This window comes from Pristiophorus japonicus, chromosome 13 (genome assembly GCF_044704955.1).
Source record: "Pristiophorus japonicus isolate sPriJap1 chromosome 13, sPriJap1.hap1, whole genome shotgun sequence".
Taxonomy (NCBI): Eukaryota; Metazoa; Chordata; class Chondrichthyes; family Pristiophoridae; genus Pristiophorus; species Pristiophorus japonicus.
Window position 1 is genome coordinate 75,206,587 of NC_091989.1, and position 23,898 is coordinate 75,230,484.

General features: G+C 46.4%; 1 protein-coding gene across 1 annotated transcript in view; it reads right to left on the reverse strand.

Moving 5' to 3' along the window:
• LOC139278121 (centrosomal protein of 83 kDa-like) overlaps positions 1–23,898 on the reverse strand; it is a 75,717-nt gene that overhangs the window by 26,646 nt on the left and 25,173 nt on the right. Inside the window, exons 3-5 of the mRNA XM_070896778.1 lie at positions 21,007–21,157; positions 15,378–15,470; positions 15,127–15,258 (exon numbers count right to left, since the gene is read on the reverse strand). Coding sequence (XP_070752879.1) covers positions 15,127–15,258; positions 15,378–15,470; positions 21,007–21,157 — 376 coding nt within the window. The remainder of the gene's footprint in view (positions 1–15,126; positions 15,259–15,377; positions 15,471–21,006; positions 21,158–23,898) is intronic.

The following is a 23,898-nucleotide window of genomic DNA, read 5'->3' on the forward strand; positions in this document are numbered from 1 at the left end:
GGCAAGAGGGAGAGGGCAAGAGGGAGAGGGAGAAGGCGAGAGGGAGAGGGAGAGGGCGAGCGGGAGAGGGAGAGGGAGAGGGAGAGGGCGAGCGGGAGAAGGAGAGGGCGAGCGGGAGAGGGAGAGGTCGAGAGGGCGAGGGCGAGGGCGAGCGGGAGATGGAGAGGGAGAGGGCGAGCGGGAGAGGGCGAGGGCGAGAGGGCGAGGGCGAGAGGGCGAGGGCGAGAGGGCGAGGGCGAGAGGGCGAGGGCGAGAGGGCGAGGGCGAGAGGGCGAGAGGGCGAGGGCGAGAGGGCGAGGGCGAGAGGGAGAGGGCGAGAGGGAGAGGGCGAGAGGGAGAGGGCGAGAGGGAGAGGGCGAGAGGGAGAGGGCGAGAGGGAGAGGGCGAGAGGGAGAGGGCGAGAGGGAGAGGGCGAGAGGGAGAGGGCGAGAGGGAGAGGGCGAGAGGGAGAGGGCGAGAGGGCGAGAGGGAGAGGGCGAGAGGGAGAGGGCGAGAGGGAGAGGGCGAGACGGAGAGGGATAGGGCGAGCAGGAGAGGGCGAGAAGGAGAGGGCGAGCGGGAGAGGGAGAGGGCGAGAGAGAGAGGGAGAGGGCGAGCGGGAGAGGGAGAGGGAGAGGGAGAGGGCGAGCGGGAGAAGGAGAGGGCGAGCGGGAGAAGGAGAGGGCGAGCGGGAGAAGGAGAGGGCGAGCGGGAGAAGGAGAGGGCGAGCGGGAGAAGGAGAGGGCGAGCGGGAGAAGGAGAGGGCGAGCGGGAGAAGGAGAGGGCGAGCGGGAGAAGGAGAGGGCGAGCGGGAGAAGGAGAGGGCGAGCGGGAGAAGGAGAGGGCGAGCGGGAGAGGGAGAGGTCGAGAGGGCGAGGGCGAGCGGGAGATGGAGAGGGAGAGGGCGAGCAGGAGAGGGCGTGCGGGAGAGGGCGAGCGGGAGAGGGAGAGGGAGAGGGAGAGGGCGAGGAAGAGGGCGAGCGCGAGAGGGAGAGGGCGAGCGTGAAAGGGAGAGGGAGAGGGAGAGGGAGAACGGGAGAAGGCGAGCGCGAGAGGGAGTGGGCGAGAAGGAGTGGGCGAGCGCGAGAAGGAGTGGGCGAGCGCGAGACGAGTGGGCGAGAGGGAGAGGGCGAGCGCGAGAGGGAGTGGGAGAGGGCGAGGACGAGAGGGAGAGTTCGCATGCCAGACACGAGACTCCCAAAGCAATCGCTCTACTCGGAATTCCTTCATAGTAAACGAGCCAAAGGTAGGCAGCGGAAACGCTGCAAGGACACTCTCAACGCCTCCCTGATAAAGTGCAACATCCCCACTGACACCTGGGAGACCTTGGCCAAAGACCGCCCTAAGTGAAGGAAGTGCATCCGGGAGGGCGCTGAACACCTCGAATCTCAACACCGAGAGCATACAGAAATCAAGCGCAGGCAGCGGAAAGAGCACGTGGCAAACCAGTCCCACCCACCCTTACCCTCAACGACTATCTGTCCCACCTGTGATAGGGACTGTGGTTCTCGTATTGGACTGTTCAGCCACCTAAGAACTCATGTTAAGAGTGGAAGCAAGTCTTCCTCGATTCCGAGGGTCTGCCTATGATGATGATGATGATAGCTATATAGACATAGATAGATAGCTATACAGACATAGATAGATATATGGACAGATAGCTATAAAGATACATAGACAGATAGAGATATCGATACATAGACAGATAGAGATATCGATACATAGGCAGATAGATCTATAGACATAGTGCAGCCTGAGGAAAAGACTGTTCAAAGACCAGGCCCTCAAATCTACCACCAAACTCACGGTCTACAGGGCTGTAGTAATACCCGTCCTCCGGTATGGATCAGAGGCATGGCCGATGTACACAAGACACCTCAAATCGCTGGAGATATATCACCAACGATGTCTCCGCAGGATCCTGCAAATCCCCTGGGAGGACAGGCGCACCAACATCAGTGTCCTTGCCCAGGCTAACATCCCCAGCATTGAAGCACTGACCACACTCGATCAGCTTCGCTGGGCAGGCCATATAGTTCGCATGCCAGATACGAGGCTCCCTAAGCAATTGCTCTATGCGGAGCTCCTTCACGGCAAACGAGCCAAAGGTGAGCAGCGGAAACGTTACAAGGACATCCTCAAAGCCTCCCTGATAAAGTGCGACATCACCACTGACACCTGGGAGTCCCTGGCCGAAGACTGCCCTAGGTGGAGAAAGTCCATCCGGAAGGGCGTTGAGCTCTTCGAGTCTCAACGCAAAGAGCGTGAAGAGGTCAGGCGCAGGCAGCGGAAGGAGTCCCACCCCCCCCACTTCCCCAGACGAATGTCTGTCCCACCTGTGACAGGGTCTGTGGCTCTCGTATTGGACCAGCCACCAAAGGACTTATTTAGGAGTGGAAGCAAGTCTTCCTCGTTTCCGAGGGACTGCTGATGATGATGATGATGATAGACATAGATAGATATATTGGCCCAGAAATTCCATCCTCCCCGGGTGCGTACTGACCCGGGAAGGCATCGCAAAAGCCAGTTCTCAGCGCACATAAGAACATAATAGGAGCAGGAGTAGGCCATACAGCTCCTAAGCCTGCTCTGCCATTTAATACGATCATGGCTGATCTGATCATGGACTCAGCTCCATTTCCCTACCCGCTCCCCATAACCCCTTATCGTTTAAGAAACTGTCTATTTCTGTTTTAAATTTATTCAATGTCCCAACTTCCACAGCTCTCCGAGGCAGCAAATTCCACTGATTTACAACCCTCAGAGAAGAAATGTCTTCTCATCTCTGTTTTAAATGGGCGGCCCCTTATTCTAAGATCATAACCTCTAGTTCTAGTCTCCCCCATCAGTGGAAACATCCTCTCTGCATCCACCTCGTCAAGCCCCCTCATAATCTTATACATTTCAATAAGATCACCTCTCATTCTTCTGAATTCCAATGAGTAGAGGCCCAACCTACTCAACCTTTCCTCAGAAGTCAACCCAGTCATCCCTGGAATCAACCTAGTGAACCTTCTCTGAACTGCCTCCAAAGCAAGTATATTCTTTCATAATCAAAACTGCACGCAGTATTCCAGGTGTGGCCTCACCAATACATTATATAGTTGCAGTAAGACTTCCCTGCTTTTATACTCCATCCCCTTTGCAATAAAGGCCAAGATCCCATTGGCCTTCCTGATCACTTGCTGTACCTGCATACTAACCTTTTGTGTTTTCATGCACAAGTACCCCCAGGTCCCGCTGTACTGCAGCACTTTGCAATCTTTCTCCATTTAACTAATAACTTGTTCTTTGATTTTATTTCTGCCAAAGTGTATAACCTCACACTTTCCAACATTATACTCCATCTGCCAAATTTTCACCCACTCATTTAGCCTGTCTATGTCCTTTTGCAGATTTTTTGTGTCCTCCTCACACATTGCTTTTCCTCCCATCTTTGTATCGTCAGCAAACTTGGCTACGTTACACTCAGTCCCTTCCTCCAAGTCATTAATATAGATTGTAAATAGTTGGGGTCCCAGCACTGATCCCTGCGGCACCACACTAGTTACTGGTTGCCAACCAGAGAATGAACCATTTATCCTGACTTTCTGTTTTCTGTTAGTTAGCCAATCCTCTATCCATGCCAATATATTACCCCCAACCCCGTGAACTTTTATCTTGTGCAGTAACCTTTTATGTAGCATCTTGCCAAATGCCTTCTGGAAGTCCAAATACACCACATCCACAGGTTCCCCTTCATTCACCCTGTTCATTACATCCTCAAAGAACTCCAGCAAATTTGCCAAACATGACTTCTCCTTCATAAATCCATGCTGACTCGACCTGACCAAATTTTGATTTTCCAAATGTCCTGCTACTGCTTCTTTAATTATGGACTCCATCATTTTCCCAACCACAGATGTTAGGCTAACTGGTCTGAAACCCGGCTTTTCCAATCTGTCAAGCTCCAGCTATCCACATATCGGGAGCAAAGACATTTGCACGGGCAAGATTGCGGTATTTACATATATCATGCCCAGCAAATGTCCTCAAAACTCTTCCGCCTGATACCAGCGTAAGAGTTTTAAAACACGCTTAAAACATAAAAAATAAAATTTAAAAAACACATTTTATTTTTAAAAACCCTGCCCATTACATTAGATTTATTTCAAACCATAATTAAAAAAACATTTTAAAAACTCGGAAAAAAAAATTTCTCCAAGATATTTATTAACTTTAATTTCAATTAATTTTAATTATGTGAGGTGTGTTTTTTATTTTTTATTTGGTGTTACTGTGTTTGGGGTTTTTTTTCTCATGATGAGCAATGAGAACTGGCAGATACGGTGTTCCCATTGATATTAATTGAGAATACAGTACCTGATTGGTTGAGTAGTCACATGTGACTGCACCGTCTCCATGGGAACCTGGAGGACGGGAGTGCGCTTCGCAACGCAGGAAGAGAAGGCCTCCCCACCAGAATCCCATGCTCCTCCAGGACCACTCGGTACTTTTGGAAAAATTCTCCGGTCGGAGGCATTTGTCCAAAAGAAGCCTCCCACCGGAATTTCAGTGCCATAGACATTGATATAGAAACATAGAAAATAGGTGCAGGAGCAGGCCATTCAGTCCTTCGAGTCTGCACCACCATTCAATATGATCGTGGCTGATCATGCAACTTCAGTACCCCATTCCTGCTTTCTCTCCATACCCATTGATCCCTTTAGCTGTGAGGGCCACATCTAACTCCCTTTTGAATATATCTATATATATATATATATATATACACACACACAGAGTGAGGAGGTGCGTCGCTGAGTCGGGAGCAGCGTCAAAGAGGTGCGTGGAGAGGCGTGAGTTCCGGGGTTGGCGAGAGGCGAGCCGGTGCAGCTACAGGGAGAAGGCAAAAAAGAAGTAGAAAGAAACAGAAAGGTGACGTCACAGCCAAGGGGGTAAGTGATTGGCTGGTGATTGGTGAGTAGTTTTTCTTTTTTCTCTTCTCTAACAGTCAGTAACTTTTAACATTGTTGTTGCCAATTTAAGTTTATCTAAGGGTTAAGTCATGGCAGGGGAGCTCGGTCACGTGATATGCTCCTCCTGTACCATGTGGGAACTCAGGGACGCTTCCGGTGTCCCTGACGACTACATCTGCGGGAAATGTATCCGCCTCCAGCTCCTGACGGACCGCGTTGCGGAATTGGAGCTGAGGGTGGATTCACTCTGGAGCATCCACGATGCTGAGAACGACGTGATTAGCACGTGTAGCGAGTTGGTCTTACTGCAGGTGAAGGATCCACAGTCAGCTAGGGAATGGAAGACCAGCAGGAAAAACAGTGCAAGGAAGGTAGTGCAGGGATCCCCTGTGGTCATCCCCCTGCAAAACAGATACATTGCTTTGAGTGCTGTTGAGGGGGATGACTCATCAGGGGAGGGCAGCAGCAGCCAAGTTCATGGCACCGTGGCTGGCTCTGTTGCACAGGAGGGCAGGAAAAAGAGTGGGAGAGCGATAGTGATAGGGGATTCAATTGTGAGGGGAATAGATAGGCTTTTCTGCGGCCGCAACCGAGACTCCAGGATGGTATGTTGCCTCCCTGGTGCAAGGGTCAAGGATGTCTCGGAGCGGGTGCAGGACATTTTTGAGGGGGAGGGTGAACAGCCAGTTGTCGTGGTGCACATTGGTACCAACGACAAAGGTAAAAAAAGGGATGAGGTCCTACAAAACGAATTTAAGGAGCTAGGAGCTAAATTAAAAAGTAGAACCTCAAAAGTAGTAATCTCGGGATTGCTACCAGTGCCACGTGCTAGTCAGAGTAGGAATCGCAGGATAGCGCAGATGAATACATGGCTTGAGCAGTGGTGCAGCAGGGAGGGATTCAAATTCCTGGGGCATTGGAACCGGTTCTGGGGGAGGTGGGACCAGTACAAACCGGACGGTCTACACCTGGGCAGGACCGGAACCAATGTCCTAGGGGGAGTGTTTGCTAGTGCTGTTGGGGAGGAGTTAAACTAATATGGCAGGGGGATGGGAACCCATGCAGGGAGACAGAGGGAGACAAAAAGGAGACAAAAGCAAAAGACAGAAAGGAGATGAGTAAAAGTGGAGGGCAGAAAAACCCAAGAAAAAGAACAAAAAGGGCCACTGTACAGCAAAATTATAAAAGGACAAAGGGTGTTAAAAAAACAAGCCTGAAGGCTTTGTGTCTCAATGCAAGGAGTATCCGTAATAAGGTGGATGAATTAACTGTGCAAGTAGATGTTAACAAATATGATGTGATTGGGATTACGGAGACGTGGCTCCAGGATGATCAGGGCTGGGAACTCAACATCCAGGGGTATTCAACATTCAGGAAGGATAGAATAAAAGGAAAAGGAGGTGGGGTAGCATTGCTGGTTAAAGAGGAGATTAATGCAATAGTTAGGAAAAACATTAGCTTGGATGATGTGGAATCTATATGGGTAGAGCTGCAGAACACCAAAGGGCAAAAAACGTTAGTGGGAGTTGTGTACAGACCTCCAAACAGTAGTAGTGATGTTGGGGAGGGCATCAAACAGGAAATTAGGGATGCATGCAATAAAGGTGCAGCAGTTATAATGGGTGACTTTAATATGCACATTGATTGGGCTAGCCAAACTGGAAGCAATACGGTGGAGGAGGATTTCCTGGAGTGCATAAGGGATGGTTTTCAAGACCAATATGTCGAGGAACCAACCAGGGGGGAGGCCATCTTAGACTGGGTGTTGTGTAATGAGAGGGGATTAATTAGCAATCTCGTTGTGCGAGGCCCCTTGGGAAAGAGTGACCAGAATATGGTGGAATTCTGCATTCGGATGGAGAATGAAACAGTTAATTCAGAGACCATGGTCCAGAACTTAAAGAAGGGTAACTTTGAAGGTATGAGGCGTGAATTGGCTAGGATAGATAGGCGAATGATACTTAAGGGGTTGACTGTGGATGGGCAATGGCAGACATTTAGAGACTGCATGGATGAACTACAACAATTGTACATTCCTGTCTGCGTAAAAATAAAAAAGGGAAGGTGGCTCATCCGTGGCTATCAAGGGAAATCAGGGATAATATTAAAGCCAAGGAAGTGGCATACAAATTGGCCAGAAATAGCAGCGAACCCGAGGACTGGGAGAAATTTAGAACTCAGCAGAGGAGGACAAAGGGTTTGATTAGGGCAGGGAAAATGGAGTACGAGAAGAAGCATGCAGGGAACATTAAGACGGATTGCAAAACTTTCTATAGCTATGTAAAGAGAAAAAGGTTAGTAAAGACAAACGTAGGTCCCCTGCAGTCAGAATCAGGGGAAGTCATAACGGGGAACAAAGAAATGGCAGACCAATTGAACAAGTACTTTGGTTCGGTATTCACTAAGGAGGACACAAACAACCTTCCGGATATAAAAGGGGTCAGAGAGTCGAGTAAGGAGGAGGAACTGAGGGAAATCTTTATTAGTCGGGAAATTGTGTTGGGGAAATTGATGGGATTGAAGGCCGATAAATCCCCAGGGCCTGATGGACTGCATCCCAGAGTACTTAAGGAGGCGGATGCATTGACGGTCATTTTCCAACATTCCATTGACTCTGGATCAGTTCCTATCGAGTGGAGGGTAGCCAATGTAACCCCACTTTTTAAAAAAGGAGGGAGAGAGAAAACAGGGAATCAGCCTGACATCGGTAGTGGGTAAAATGATGGAATCAATTATTAAGGATGTCATAGCAGCGCATTTGGAAAGAGGTGACATGATAGGTCCAAGTCAGCATGGATTTGTGAAAGGGAAATCATGCTTGACAAATCTGCTCGAATTTTTTGAGGATGTTTCCAGTAGAGTGGACAAGGGAGAACCAGTTGATATGGTATATTTGGACTTTCAGAAGGCTTTCGACAAGATCCCACACAAGAGATTAATGTGCAAAGTTAAAGCACATGCGATTGGGGGTAGTGCTCTGACGTGGATTGAGAACTGGTTGTCAGACAGGAAGCAAAGAGTAGGAGTAAATGGGTACTTTTCAGAATGGCAGGCAGTGACTAGTGGGGTACCGCAAGGTTCTGTACATTAATGATTTAGACGAGGGGATTAAATGTAGTATCTCCAAATTTGCGGATGACACTAAGTTGGGTGGCAGTGTGAGCTGCGAGGAGGATGCTATGAGGCTGCAGAGTGACTTGAATAGGTTAGGTGAGTGGGCAAATGCATGGCAGATGAAGTATAATGTGGATAAATGTGAGGTTATCCACTTTGGTGGTAAAAACAGAGAGACAGACTATTATCTGAATGGTGACAGATTAGGAAAAGGGGAGGTGCAACGAGACCTGGGTGTCATGGTACATCAGTCATTGAAGGTACAGCAGGAGTTAAGAAAGCAAATGGTATGTTGGCCTTCATAGCGAGGGGATTTGAGTACAGGGGCAGGGAGGTGTTGCTACAGTTGTACAGGGCCTTGGTGAGGCCACACCTGGAGTATTGTGTACAGTTTTGGTCTCCTAACTTGAGGAAGGACATTCTTGCTATTGAGGGAGTGCAGCGAAGGTTCACCAGACTGATTCCCGGGATGGTGGGACTGACCTATTAAGAAAGACTGGATCAACTGGGCTTGTATTCACTGGAGTTCAGAAGAATGAGAGGGGATCTCATAGAAACGCTTAAAATTTAGACAGGTTAGATGCAGTAAGAATGTTCCCAATGTTGGGGAAGTCCAGAACCAAGGGTCACAGTCTAAGGATAAGGGGTAAGCCATTTAGGACCGAGATGAGGAGAAACTTCTTCACCCAGAGAGTGGTGAACCTGTGGAATTCTCTACCACAGAAAGTTGTTGAGGCCAATTCACTAAATATATTCAAAACGGAGTTAGATGAAATCCTTACTACTAGGGGGATCAAGGGGTATGGCGAGAAAGCAAGAATGGGGTACTGAAGTTGCATGTTCAGCCATGAACTCATTGAATGGTGGTGCAGGCTCGAAGGGCCGAATGGCCTACTCCTGCACCTATTTTCTATGTTTCTAACGAACTGGCCCCAACAACTTTCTGTGGTAGAGAATTCCACATGCCCACAACTCTCTGAGTGAAGAAGTTCCTCCTCATCTCGGTCCTAAATGGCTTACGCTTTATCCTTAGACTGTGACTCCTGGTTCTGGACTTCCCCAACATCAGGAACATTCTTCCTGCATCTAACCTGTCCAATCTTGTCAGAATTTTATATGTTTGCATGAGATCCCCTCTCATTCTTCTAAATTCCACTGAATACAAGCCTAGTTGATCCAGTCTTTCTTCATATGTCAGTCCTGTCATCCCGGGAATCAGTCTGGTGAACCTTCGCTGCACTCCCTCAATAGCAAGAATGTCCTTCCTCAGATTAGGAGACCAAAACTGAACACAATATTCCAGGTGAGGCCTCACCAAGGCCCTGTACAACTGCAGTAAGATCTCCCTGCTCCTATACTCAAATCCTCTCGCTATGAAGGCCAACATACAATTTGCTTTCTTTACCACCTGCTGTATCTGTATGCCAACTTTCAATGATTGATGTACCATGACACCCAGGTCTCGTTGCACCTCCCCCTTTACCAATCTGTCACCATTCAGATAATAATCAGTCCTCCTGTTTTTACCACTGAAGTAGATAACCTCACACTTATCCACATTATACTGCACCTGACATGCATTTGCCCACTCACCTAACCTGTCCAAGTCACCCTGCAGCCTCTTAGCATACTCCTCACAGCTCACACTGCTACCCAGCTTAGTGTCATCTGCAAACTTGAGAGATATTACATTCAATTCCTTCGTCTAAATCATTAATGTATATTGTAAATAGCTGGGGTCCCAGCACTGAACCTTGTGGTACCCCACTAGTCATTGCCTGCCATTCTGAAAAGGACCAGTTTATTCCTACTCTGTGCTTCCTGTCTGCTAACCAGTTTTCTATCCAAGTCAGTACATTACCCCCAATACTATGTGCTTTAATTTTGCACACTAATCTCTTATGTGAGACCTTGTCAAAAGCCTTTTGAAAGTCCAAATATACCACTTCCACTAGTTACATGCTCAAAAAATTCTAGAATATTTGTCAAGCATGATTTCCCTTTCATAAATCCATGCTGACTTGGACCAATCCTGTCACTGCTTTCCAAATGCGCTGCTATTACATCTTTAATCATTGATTCCAACATTTTCCCCACCACCGATGTCAGACTGACTGGTCTATAATTCCCTGTTTTCTCTCTCCCTCCTTTTTTTTTTAAAAGTGGGGTTACATTAGCTACCCTCCAGTCCATAGAAACTGATCCAGAGTCTGTAGAATGTTGGAAAATGACCACCAATGGGGATTTATCAGCCTTCAATCCCATCAATTTCCCTAACACAATTTGTTGACTAATAAGGATTTCCTTCAGTTCCTCCTTCTCGCTAGACCCTCGGTCCCCTAGTATTTCCAGAAGGTTATTTGTGTCTTTCTTTGTGAAGACAGAACCAAAGTATTTGTTCAAATGGTCTGCCATTTCTTTGTTCCCCATTATGACTTCACCTGATTCTGACTGTAAGAGACCTACATTTGTCTTCACTAATCTTTTTCTCTTCACGTATTTGTAGAAGCTTTTACAGTCAGTTTTTAGGTTCCCTGCAAGCTTGCTCTCATATTCTATTTTTCCACTCCTAATTAAACCCCTTGTCCTCCTCTGCTGAATTCTAAATTTCTCCCAGTCCTTAGATTTTCTGCTTTTTTGGCCAATTTATATGCCTCTTCCTTGGATTTAACACTTTCCCTAATTTCCCTTGGAAGCCACGGTTGAGTAACCTTCCCCGTTTTATTTTTACGCCAGACAGGGCGCATAGATATAGACAAATAGACATAGATATATATAGACATAGATAGATATATAGACATACAAGAACATAAGAACATAAGAAATCGGAGCAGGAGTAGGCCATACGGTCCCTCGAGCCTGCTCCGCCATTTAATACAATCATGGCTGATCCGATCATGGACTCGGGTCCACTTTCCTGCCCATTCCCCATAACCCCTTATTCCCTTATCGGTTAAGAAGCTGTCCATCTCTGTCTTAAATTTATTCAATGTCCCGGCTTCCACAGCTCTCTGAGGCAGTGAATTCCACAGATCCACAACCCTCTGAGAAAATACATTTCTCCTCATCTCAGTTTTAAATATATTCTAAGATTATGCCCCCTAATTCTAGTTTTCCCCATTAGTGGAAACAGTTTCACTGCATCCACCTTGTCAAGCCCCCTCATAATCTTATACGTTTTGATAAGATCACCTCTCATTCTTCTGAATTCCAATGAGTAGAGGCCCAACCTACTCAACCTTTCCTCATAAGTCAACCCCCTCATCCCTGGAATCAACCGAGTGAACCTTCTCTGAACTGCCTCCAAAGCAAGTATATCCTTTCATAAATATGGAAACCAAAACTGCACGCAGTATTCCAGGTGTGGCCTCACCAATACCCTGTATAACTGTAGCAAAACTTCCCTGCTTGTACTTCATGCACAAGTACCCCCAGGTCCCGCTGTACTGCAGCGCTTTGCAATTTTTCTCCATTTAAATAATAACTTGCTCTTTGATTTTTTTCTGCCAAAGTGCATGACCTCCAACATTATACTCCATCTGCCAGATTTTTGCCCACTCACTTCGCCTGTCTATGTCCTTTTGCAGATTGTGTGTGTCCTCCTCACACATTGCTTTTCCTCCCATCTTTGTATCAGCAGTAAACTTGGCTACATTACACTCGGTCCTTTCTTCCAGACATATATAGACATAGATAGATATATAGACAGATAGATATCACTTCCAAGCAATAGTTATCAAGCTATGTGGAACATCTGCTTTTAAAAGTCGAGTAATTACTCGTGTCAAATGGGAGTTTCCCATAACCTTTAGAAAATTACAGAAAAGCATCACATCAAATTTACTGAGATCATGGGCCTGATATTTACGGTGAGGAATGGATGGTACCAGGGGGAGGGGGGAAGGAGAGGTCAGGGACACGGAGGTCCTACTGAATTTAATGGCAACACTTTAATATCATTTTCTTCTTCCATTTCCCACCCGGCAGCCAGCCAGATTGACAGAGCACAGCAATGGGGAGAGTTGGAGGGACTGGAGAGTGGGGTTGCTGATCGCGGCAGCAAGGAAAAGCTGTAATCGGCAGAAAGGAGACCACAGGCTTCCTCGAGGGGCCAGGGTTAGGGGAGCTCTCCTGCTCCACCTGGCTCACAAGAAGTGCCCTAAAAAGCACTAATTTTCTGGAGCCAGCAGTTCCCGCAGTTTTCTGAGCCAGCAGCTGTTAAATTTAAATCATGCTCCTAACTGCACTGTAGTAGCTTGATTTAAATATTATAATGATGTCTCCCGCCTCTTTCAAGATGGGGCAATCGCACACCACACAACTCACCACCGTAAAAATGGCAGCAGGCTGATACGTGGCGGGGTTTTAACCCCAACTGTCTCCCGCCCAACGTGGGGGGTTAATATCGAGGCCCATAAATCAGTAGGGGCGAAAGATAGAAAAGAACTTCCATTTATATGGTGCCTTTTAGGACCTCATGATGTTCCAAAGCATTTCTGTAGCCAATTAAGTAGTCTCACCAACAGCAATGAGTTAAATGACCAGATAATGTGTCTTAGCGATGTTGAGTGAAGCAGGACACCGGGGAGAATTCTACTGCTCTTCTTCAAAATACTGCCATGGGATCTTTTGCATTCATCTGAAGGGGCAGACGAGGCCTCGGTGTAAATTTGCATCTGAAAGGTGCCACCTCAGATTGTGCACCGCTCCCTCAGCACTTCACTGAAGTGTCAGCCTAGATTGTGTGCTCAAGTCTCTGAAGCGGGGCTTAAACCCATGACCTAACTCAGAGGCGAGTGAGCCACAGCTACGTGTAGAAATATACCCAACTTGTCCCATTACAAAATAAGTCAAACCAAGAATGGAGAGAGAGAAATCAATTGTCAAATTCCAGAAGAATCCAATGAAACATCACCAAGTTACAGCACCGGCAAGTTAGCGCTGCCGTACGAAGTGTTTATGTGCACATCATCCAATGACTTGGCTGCTCCAAGCCTGCAGTTGGTACAGTTTTGTGTTATTGATAAACACTGCCTCTTCAGTTATGTGAAATAAAACACATTCAAAATTCTAATCATGATCATTTCAGGAAGTGGTAATGATGAGGGGTGGGGAGTGGGGGGGCGAACTTTGCTGTCTTGTCTTGGGGTTCAAGTCCAAGCTGCAGTGAAGGACAAGGTTTTCCTCGATAACTGCAAATTTTGACGATAAACGAGTTTAGCTGGTCTTAAACCAAGCTCGAGCCCCGTTTTTAACCCCCTGCGCATGGTGAGAATGGGCGAGGGTTAAAATTGGAACAGTGCCCTACTCACCAGACCTACGCTGTACATGTGCCCTACATCAGATGTGTTTTGGCCAGAGTTATGCCCTTATCCCAAGCAGACGCGAGCCTCAGAATTTGGGGGCTGATGACCCCAATGCCACTTTGCTCTGGAACAGCATGTTGGGTGCCCAGTGCCACTATCGCCAAGGACACCAGTCACCAAGAAACAAGCAGGCCCAGAAGAGGGCCAAAAATGTTAGTCAATTGTGTTATTTTTTTTTTTAATAACACAGTTTCCTTGTAGGCCAGGAGTTAAAATGGCCTTGGCGTCACGTGGTCTGCCTCATGTTCACCACTCGCCCAGGGTTAAAATCCGGGCTTTATGGTATGCAGATCCATAGAATAATATTGTCCATATCAGATACAAGAATAAACAGAGTCCAGACAGACAGACATGACAAATGCCACACAGTACAGCTGGGGAGAAAGGAGAGGTAGAAAAATATAAGGCTCATTGCTAGGCAAAGTAGAAGATTCATTTTGTACCCAACTTGTCCTGCATTTGACCTGGGAATGCTAGACATTGACAGGGGCGTGGAAAGTGGGCTTTCCCATTGCTCACCTTGATGAATCTAAAATGTCTTTACACTTTCCCTCCTGCCAACACCCCTTCCCCCACCCAAAAAAAACAAATTAACATAATTCTGGGGATAGAAACAATGAAATATCACTTCTTAATTGTGAACATGGATATCTTTTTTTATATAAAGACCTTAAAGGGAAAGAGCATTTTGGGTTCAAAATATTCTCCAACCCTGTCTGTCGAATTTATATATTCAAAAAAAACGTCTTCTTACTATCGCACAGCTCTGCTATACTGGCTCCCTTCACCTCAAAGCCACCCCCTGTCTCTGACGTCGCTGACCAGAGCCGCTCCACCAGGAGCTGCAATGTTAGCCCAGCGAGGGAGCCAAGTCATCACCACTCAACCCCAGGAAAGAGCGGTAATGTCTTGGGAACACCATCACTTGCAATTTCCCCTCCAAGTCTCTCACCATCCTGACAGGGACATATAATCACAATTATTTCATCATTGCTGTGTCAATATATTGGAATCCCCTCCCCGACACCAATGTGAGCGCACCATCACCACACTGACTGCGGTGATTTGAGGAGGCCTAAAATGACCACCGCTTCAAGACAACTAGGGAGGAGCAATAAATGCAGCCTCGCCGGTGACACCAATAATCCAAGAACAAACAATAAAAAGGAAATATGCTACCAGTTGGGTCCATCAGGTTAAGAAATTTGGTGCTGCTTAAAATAAATTCTTAATCCATGTTTGAAGTGCAAAGATAAATATAAAGGGAAAAATATTTTTTTTAAATAAAAAACTACAGATTTTTTTTTTTTAAATGGTTGAATTCGTTAAACATAAGCCTGTACGTTTTCTTTCTCGTCAGATAAAGGAAGGAAACGTCCCTACAACATGTGCGGAGGCTTGTGAAGTCATTAAGGGTAGAAACAAATGCTCACAGATAGACGGCCCTGTAATAAATCCCCCTCGGTTTCTCACAGGAAAGAGCAATTTGAAAAGCAAGTAGCATTAGGATAGCCATAGTTAATGAAATAACAAGGCACCGATGGTGCAAGTTAGCGCCCGTTGGGGAAACAACACGAGGAACCTTCCAGCGGGCACGAACACATTAACTCATCCTACAGGTCCAACTGATCACCATTCACAATCGGATCTGAGGCAAACTGAATGACCAAGCAAACAGGAATTGGTAACAGAACTGCTTATCCAAGCCTTACCTCAGCTTCAAACCGCATCACCTTCTCGTCCAGGATTCGTTCGGACTCCTCCTTTTGATGCTCAATCTCTGATTTTAGGAAAGTATGTTCATATCGCAATTTATTATACTCTGCTCTGTATCTTTCAGCTTCCTAAAACATTGAAAGGTCTCCAGTTTTACACATAATTCAGAATGATACAACTCTGATCATTTCAGTAATTCCAACAAAATTTGTGACAAAAAAGGGATTTTCCTTCTCCCCATTCCCACCTCCTCTTGTCTCCTGATGCGTTCTCTCATAGGTGCTTCTAGATCTTGTTGGATTTGTGCTTTGAGTAGCTCCAGCTTTTGCGGTGTTAATACCTGTCAACAGTGGATGGGGAAATAAAAAAAGTTATCAAATGAAGAAAGAAAATAACATGGAGTTATAATAAAGGGAAGGGTTCTACGCGAAGCCTGTGTTTCCATTTACAGGTAGTGACTAGCTTGTGTTTATTTCCATTCTTTTGGTAATGCAAAAGCAAAATACTGTGGATGCTGGAAATCTGAAATAAAAACAGAAAATGCTGGAAATACTCAGCAGGTCATACAGCATCTGTGGCGAGAGAAACAGAATTAACGTTTCAGGTCGATGACTCTTCGTCAGAACTTTTGGTTAAGTTATAATATAATTAGCTTCCTGACAAAGCCAGTCAGAAGCATTATGATTTTATTGAAAACATTTTGGGGCTGAAATTGCCCCATCCCTTAAAGCCTGTTACTGACAGAAATTGCCGGCCATGCTGCGGAGTGTAATGGCTGCCGATTATTCGTGTAATGGCCGTCATTTTGAAAATTCTGCTCCTGCGGTATCCCAGCTGTGACCCGCACCCACCCCCTGCCCCCCACCCACCGCTCCTCTGCTGCCGATCCGCCCTAAGTGCGTCATAAAAGCGCACACTGACTATGTTCCCCTCGATGGCGAAATTCCGCCGGAAAAAATCTTGCTCCCACCGCACGGTGCCAAAAGCAGCTTTTTCTGCCGATGCAGTGAGGTTGTAGTCCTTCCAAAATGGCAGTGCAGCCCCCATTAAAGGGGAGGGCCTACTACCGCTGCCGCCATGTTTTTTTTGTCTGCTGATTGTCAGGTTAGGCTGACAATTGTACCCCCGGGTTCGGCCGGGCTGCCAACAGGCAGCCTAACACGCACCCCCTTTTGAATGCCAGGCCGTTGGCCCAGCCGAAACCCTCCCAAGTGGCCGAGTGGTCCTAACGTACAGAATCGCGCAGGCTCTCCCCTTTAAGTGACTGACAGTGGCGGCATTCCGCCCACCCCCAACTTCCACCCCTCTAGACTGCGAACTTCTGCTTACCGCTGCATATCCACCCCCATTATCACTGACTTCCAGTCCGCCGGGAAAAAAAGCCAAAGAGCAGGATTTCGCTCAAGAGGCCACCACATCCACCGCGCCGGTAAAATCAAGAGAAACAGGGTAGGTGCCCCGTTTCCAGCGGGAGGCAATTTCGGCCCCGTTGTCTCCCACTATTTTTCCTTTTCCAGTCAGTTTTCTGAAAGGCCCAAAGAAATCAAAATCTTTACCCTCAAGTACTCTCTCAGTATAATTCATATAGCAACTAGGGTATTTTCCAGGCTCTTTAATTACCTACTGAGTAGTTCACAAGACTGTAATTCAATCCACAAGAGTAGTTTATGAATTTCACAAAAATAGATTAACATATGGCCTTAAACTCACCGGCATTTTGTTACCTTATATAAAACAGTGAAGATATTTTTTAAACTTTAATTACCAATAAATTAATGGGCAGTTAACAGATGACTGAGCCAACAGTGATATGTGAAAACAATCAGCACCACATAACCTGTGCTGTGGTATAAAGAGCAGCAAATTAGCTGGACATTTTAGGATTTGTGTTTTTCCAGATGCAGGAACAACTGTTAGAAACCTCCAGTTCTACCTTTTCCCTGCAATCTGAATCATCGCTTCATCAAATGAAGAACATTTTATGGCTCTTATTAACTTACTGCAATATAACAAGATAGGTAAAATAAAACCTACAGCTCCTTCAACTATTTCTAAGGATTTTGCTTTCTGTACTTTGCCCAAAAACCCATTCCTGTCTTGTTCTAGATTTACCTTTCCTGTAATGTTTATTAAAGAACTTGCTTTTCATGACCTTATGTCCCAAAGCGCTTCATAGCCTACGAGTACTTTTGAATTATAGTCAGTGTTGTATTGTAAGGAAACGCAGCAGTAAATTTGCACACAGCAAGGTCCTATTAACAATAAAGGACCACATAATCTGTGTTTAGTGATGTTAGTTGAGGCCAGAACACCAGGTGAACACACCTGTTTTTCTTTAAAATAGTGCCACAGGATCTTTTACATCCACCTGAGAGAGCAGATTTAGCAACTTATCGGAAATGATCTTAAATGTAAACCTCCGTGAGGTACCCTCACATCGCCCCTTTAGCGCAGGGAGATCGAAGGTTCTCCTGTCTTTCCTTCTAGCTCAGTCATCTGATGTTAGGGATCAGCGATGTGACTCTTTTCTGCACTACCTCCAGCACTCAAATATTTGCCTAGAATTTCAGTGACCAACAGAAGCACTCAAGCTGTGCGCAAATTAGCTGACACTATAACAGTGATTAAACCTTCCAGATGCAACATTGATTTCAATAATTTCAGATCATAACCACTGCGATTTATTTAGAAAGCTGATGCTGGTAATGATTCTGCTGTTGCCATTTACACCTCCTCTAGACCCATCTTTTGTTTCTTTACTTGTGTCATTGCCACACCATTTTGCCTTGCACCATCATCCCTTTTGTCATTTAATCACTCCTGTCCAACTCTATCCTTCAAGGCCTTCTACCCTATCACAGACCTTCCCTTTTCTGCTTTCCTCCCCTTCTCCATCCCTTCTTTCCTTGCCTGACCCGAGGGGGCAGACGGGGCCTCGGTTTAACATCTCATCCGAAAGACGGCCTCTCCGACAGTGCAACGCTCCCTTAGCACTGCACTGGAGTGTCAGCCTAGATTTTTATGCTCAAGTCTCTGGAGTGGGACTTGCACCCACAACCTTCTGACTCAGAGACGAGAGTGCGACCCACTTCTACTACTACTTCCCTGGAGTCGAGAATGACTTGCTTCCACACTAAAATGGGTTCCAAGGTGACTGATGAGACCAATGTGGGACCTACAGTCTCTGTCACAGGTGGGGCAGACGGTGGTTGGAGGGACGGGTCAGTGGGGTGTTTGGGTTGTCATGCGTTCCTTCCGCTTGCTCCCGACGACGAGACTCTAAGTGTTTTGCACCTTCCTGGATGCTCCTCCTCCACTTTCTGCGGTCTTGGGCCAGGGATTTCCAAGAGTCGGTGGGGATGGTTGCACTTTTTCCAGGAGGCTTTGAGGGTGTCCTTGAAGCGTTTCTCTGCCCACCTGGGACTCACTTGCCATGACCTAGCTCGGAGTAGAGCGCTTGTTTCGGGAGTCTAGTATCAGGCATGCAGACAGTGTGACCCGTCCATCGGAGCTGATTGAGTGTGGTCAATACCTCGATGCTGAGGATGTTGGCCTGATAGAGAACACACATTGGTGCTCCTATCCTGCCAATGAATTTGCAGGATTTTGCAGAGGCAGCATTGGTGGTACTTTTCCAGTGCCTGCTGTACATAGTCCATCTCTGTGAACCATATAGGAGGGCAGGTATCATTACTGCTCTGTAGACCATGAGCTTGGTACCGGGTTTGAGGGCCTGGTCTTCGAACACTCTTTTCCTCAGGCGACCCAAGGCTGCACTGGCGCATGGAAGGCAGTGTTGGATTTAGTCATCGATGTCTGTCCTTGCTGATACTAGGCTCCCAAGGTATGGGAAATGGTCCACATTGTCCAAGGTCTCATCATGGATCTTGATAAACAGGGAGCAGTACAGTGTGGCGGGGGCAGGTTGGTAGAGAACCTTTGTCTTCCAGATGTTTAATGCAAGGCCCAGACTCTCGTAAGCTTCAGTGAAGATGTCAACGACGGTTTGGAGTTCGGCCTCCGAGTGTGCACAAACGCATCATCTGCATATTGTAATTCAATGACAGAGATTAGAACAACCTTGGATCTGGACTGGAGGTGACGGAGGTTGAACAATTTCCCACTTGTCCTGTAGATTAACTCCAATCCATTGGGGAGCTTGTTAAAGAAGAGATGAAGCATTGCAGCGATGAAGATTGACAAGAGCGTTGGTGCGATGACACAGCCTTGCTTGACCCTGGTCTGCACTTGTATTGGGTCTGTGGTGGATCCATTGGCAAGAATCACAGCTTGCATGTCATCATGAAGCAGGCGGAGGATGGTGCCAAATCTTTGAGGACAGCCGAATTTGAGAAGGACGCTCCATAATCCCTCACGGTTGAGAGTCAAAGGCCTTTGAGAGAGACTCGTGGTTACTCTACCAGAAAACATCAAAACTGAACGACCAGGAGATCCAGGAGCTAATAAACCGCAAATGCAAGGCATTTTTGAATTGGAAACACCACAACTCAAGTGAAGGAAAGCAGATCTACAGGCAACTGAAGGCAGAGGTCCAACATAAAACTCATGACCTAATGAACAGATGGTGGGTGGAAAAAGCACAGGAGATCCAGCAACTAACCGACAATCACGACGTGCGTGGATTTTTTAGCGTAGTCAAGACCACCTACGGTCCATGCACTCAAGGTCCTATTCCACCGAGAGCCAAGAATGGAGAAGTACTCATCAGGGACACAGAGGCAGTCAGTGCCCGCTTGAAGGAGCACTTTGAGGATCTCCTTAACCAAGACTCTGTCTTTGTCGTGAATGTCCGTGACTCCATTCCACAGCATGCTATCTGCCACCATCTCTGCATAATCCCAGCCCAGCATGTGGTTGAAAAGGCCATCCGATAACTGAAAAGCAACAAGGCCTCAGGAGCAGATGGAATCCCTGCCGAAGTACTAAAGCATGGCGGAGAAGTAGTCTTGGCATGAATCCATGACCTCATCTCTCTTATCTGGGAGGAGGAGAGCATACCAGTGGATTTCAGAGATGCCGTAATCGTGACCAAGAAAGGTGACAAGTGCGGTAATTTCAGGAGTTTCCCTGATGTCTGCCATCGCGAGAATCCTCCTCAATTGCCTTCTCCCAGTGGCTGAAGAGCTCCTCCCAGAGTCGCAATGCAGATTCTACTCGCTAAGGAGCACAACGGACATGATCTTCACCGCACGACAAATCCAAGAAAAATGTAGGGACAGCATCAACCTCTGTACATGGCTTTCTTTGACCTCACAAAGGCCTTCGACTCTGTCAACCGATTGGGATTATGGAGTGCCCTTCTCAAATTCGGCTGTCCTCAAAAATGTGTCACCATCTGCGACCCACTGAGCCACTGCTGACAATGTTTCTTGTTTCTTTCTGCATATATGCAGCCTGACCTGCTGAGTATTTCCAACATTTTCTGTTTTTACTTCAAAAAGTACTTAATTGCTTTGGGACATCTTGAGGTCTAGAAAGTTGCTACATAAATGCAAGAATTTCTTGTGGTCTGCCCAGAATATTGTACAGTTTTAACAGGACATCTTCCATCTTACAATCTGATCTGGCTAACTAGTTACTTGCTTTATTGACTGCTGTTCCAGTGACAGAGCATGTCAAGGACAAGAATGCTATCTCCCTTAGCTCTCTGTCAAATACTTCTAGATTATCAGACACCCCTAGTACACCTCACTATATAAATGCAAGTCTTCTTTCTCACACCTGCATAAACTGTTCTTTCCAAAAGCCTCTTTTCATAATGTATAATGGTTATTTTGCCAATTATTTATTTCTAATATCTGAATTCGATACAGTTGGTGGAAATTTGATTTTTTAGGAAAATTGTTCTACCTCACCTGCATTTTCAGTTCCTCTTGCTCCCTTGTTTTATCCAACAATTCCCCACGCAATTCAGCTAGTAGAAGGTGGAATTTCTCCTGGATGCTTTGTTTATCCATGAGCAGCCGTTTCAGATCATGCTGGGCTTTTGTATATTCATCCTGCAACCTGCAGCAAGAAAAATTTCCACCAATTAGATCTACTCTCACCCAACATTGATAGTTCTACAATCCATGAAATTGAACATTTCCATGCTACCCCAAGCACATACTTAGCTCATAAGATCGGTTTGTTTCATCTCTAATTATTAGACGGTATAATAGGTTTCAGTAAGAGAACTTGCGTCGCTAAACCATTTCTCCTTCAGAGTAAACAATCCCAAGGCTCTTCACCTGCCTCATAGCTCAGATACATTCAGTATCTGTTTGGTTGTCCTTTTCAGCATTCCCAATGCCTCAACATGCTTGCTGTCGTACAGCGACCAGAACCATACAGTACCAGTGACCGTACCAGTACCTGGTACAGGCCTCCTGTTCTCTGACTCCATCTACACACTCAAGATCTGATCAGCTTTTCTTACTGCTGCTGCACATTGTGCTGCTGGTGTCACGTGCACAATCCACTAATACCCCCAGAGCCATCACCCGTGTGCATCCTGCACCAGTTGGGTGGCAGTGTGAGCTGCGTGGAGGCTGCTATGAGGCTGCAGAGTGACTTGGATAGGTTAGGTGAGTGGGCAAATACATGGCAGATGAAGTATAATGTGGATAAATGTGAGGTTATCCACTTTGGTGGTAAAAACAGAGAGACAGACTATTATCTGAATGGTGACAGATTAGGAAAAGGGGAGGTGCAACGAGACCTGGGTGTCATGGTACATCAGTCATTGAAGGTTGGCATGCAGGTACAGCAGACGGTTAAGAAAGCAAATGGCATGTTGGCCTTCATAGCGAGCGGATTTGAGTACAGGGACAGGGAGGTGTTACTACAGTTGTACAGGGCCTTGGTGAGGCCACACCTGGAGTATTACGTACAGTTTTGGTCTCCTAACTTGAGGAAGGACATTCTTGCTATTGAGGGAGTGCTGATTCCCGGGATGGCAGGACTGACATATCAAGAAAACTGGATCAACTGGGCTTGTATTCACTGGAGTTCAGAAGAATGAGAGGGGATCTCATAGAAACATATAAAATTCTGACGGGTTTAGACAGATTAGATGCAGGAAGAATGTTCCCAATGTTGGGGAAGTCCAGAACCAGGGGTCACAGTCTAAGGATAAGAGGTAAGCCATTTAGGACCGAGATGAGGAGAAACTTCTTCACCCAGAGAGTGGTGAACATGTGGAATTCTCTACCACAGAAAGTTGTTGAGGCCAATTCATTAAATATATTCAAAAAGGAGTTAGATGTAGTCCTTACTACTAGGGGAATCAAGGGGTATGGCGAGAAAGCAGGAATGGGGTACTGAAGTTGCTTGTTCAGCCATGAACTCATTGAATGGCAGTGCAGGCTCGAAGGGCCGAATGGCCTACTCCTGCACCTATTTTCTATGTTTCCATGTAATTTACTCTTCCACTGTTTATGTCATTTTCCTAGTCTCATTGCCTTACAGTTGCTCATATTAAATGCTATTGTATTGGACAACCTTCCCAATCTATCCAGATTCATTTGTATTTTTTTTGCCCCTCACCTATTACTTATCCCCCCCCCCCCCCCCATCATCTGGTGAGACCTGCAAACCTCGACAGTTCTGTCCCCTTGTCCAAATCGTCAGTAAACAGCAATGGCCCCAGCACCCCACTAGCGACCTATTGCCACGTCAATGAGGCTCCAGTCACAAACACTCTTCGAATTCTCTTATTCAGCCAATTTTCAATTCACCTCGGATACTTGTCTCCTACTCCACGTCTTGCTACCTGTTGCCTAATCACTTCCGAGAAAACTTTACTGAAATCTAAGTGCTTCACATGCACCGAATTTCCGCTGTTAATTAGATCCATCATTGACTACAAGACCTCTCTCCCACAAATCCATGCCGACTCCCTCTTACCAAACCTACCCAGCCCATTTCATTATCCCCACTTTCAGGATGCTTTCGACATACTTTACCCACAGCAGATCTTAGGTTTACTAACCTGACTTTTCTTGGGTCAACAAATGCCCTTTTTTAAAAAAAAAAGATTGGTAATACTTTAGCTACTTTCTAATCTGTTGACACTCCATAAAGCCTATTCTTTGACCATTTGGTCATCTGTCCCAACGTCTCCTCCTTTGGCTCAGTGCCAATATTTATGTTGGATTACACTCCCGTGAAGCATCTTGGGACATTTTACTATGTTAACGGCACTATATTTTTGTGGAGCACTAAATTTCTCTTTTTGAAAATATCATTCTTTCTGCTGCCAGGGAGACTGTAAAATCCCCAGCCTGAAACATGGTTCCCCAGAGTAAGATGGCTCAGGGGAGCTGTCAGCCAGATTAGAAGTAATGGCTCCCGTCGATTGCAATAGTGATTCTCCAGCGGTCTCCCGAACTGTCAGGGCTCCCTATAACTAACATCACCAGAACAGGCCCGCAGGGAGGGAGAGTGACTTGGCGGTTTCCATATCAGCAATAAAATTGATGTTTTCAAAGGCACACTCATCATTTTCTTCCATAAAAAGGGGAAGTTTCAAGTCGCCCTTTTAACTTTTCTCCCCTTTAAGGTTCTTGTAAAGAAATGACTGGCCTATCGAGGCATAGTGCTACCCAAGTGTACTAAACTGTGCCAAATCCTCAATCGCTATACAATCTGTAATGTCCCATGACCAAAGAAAGCAGGTGCACAATTCACTAAACAAACACTGAACAGACCCCAGCCCTGCTCACCAGCTGCTGGAGCTTCAAATGACAGATAGAAGCTTAAGGCCT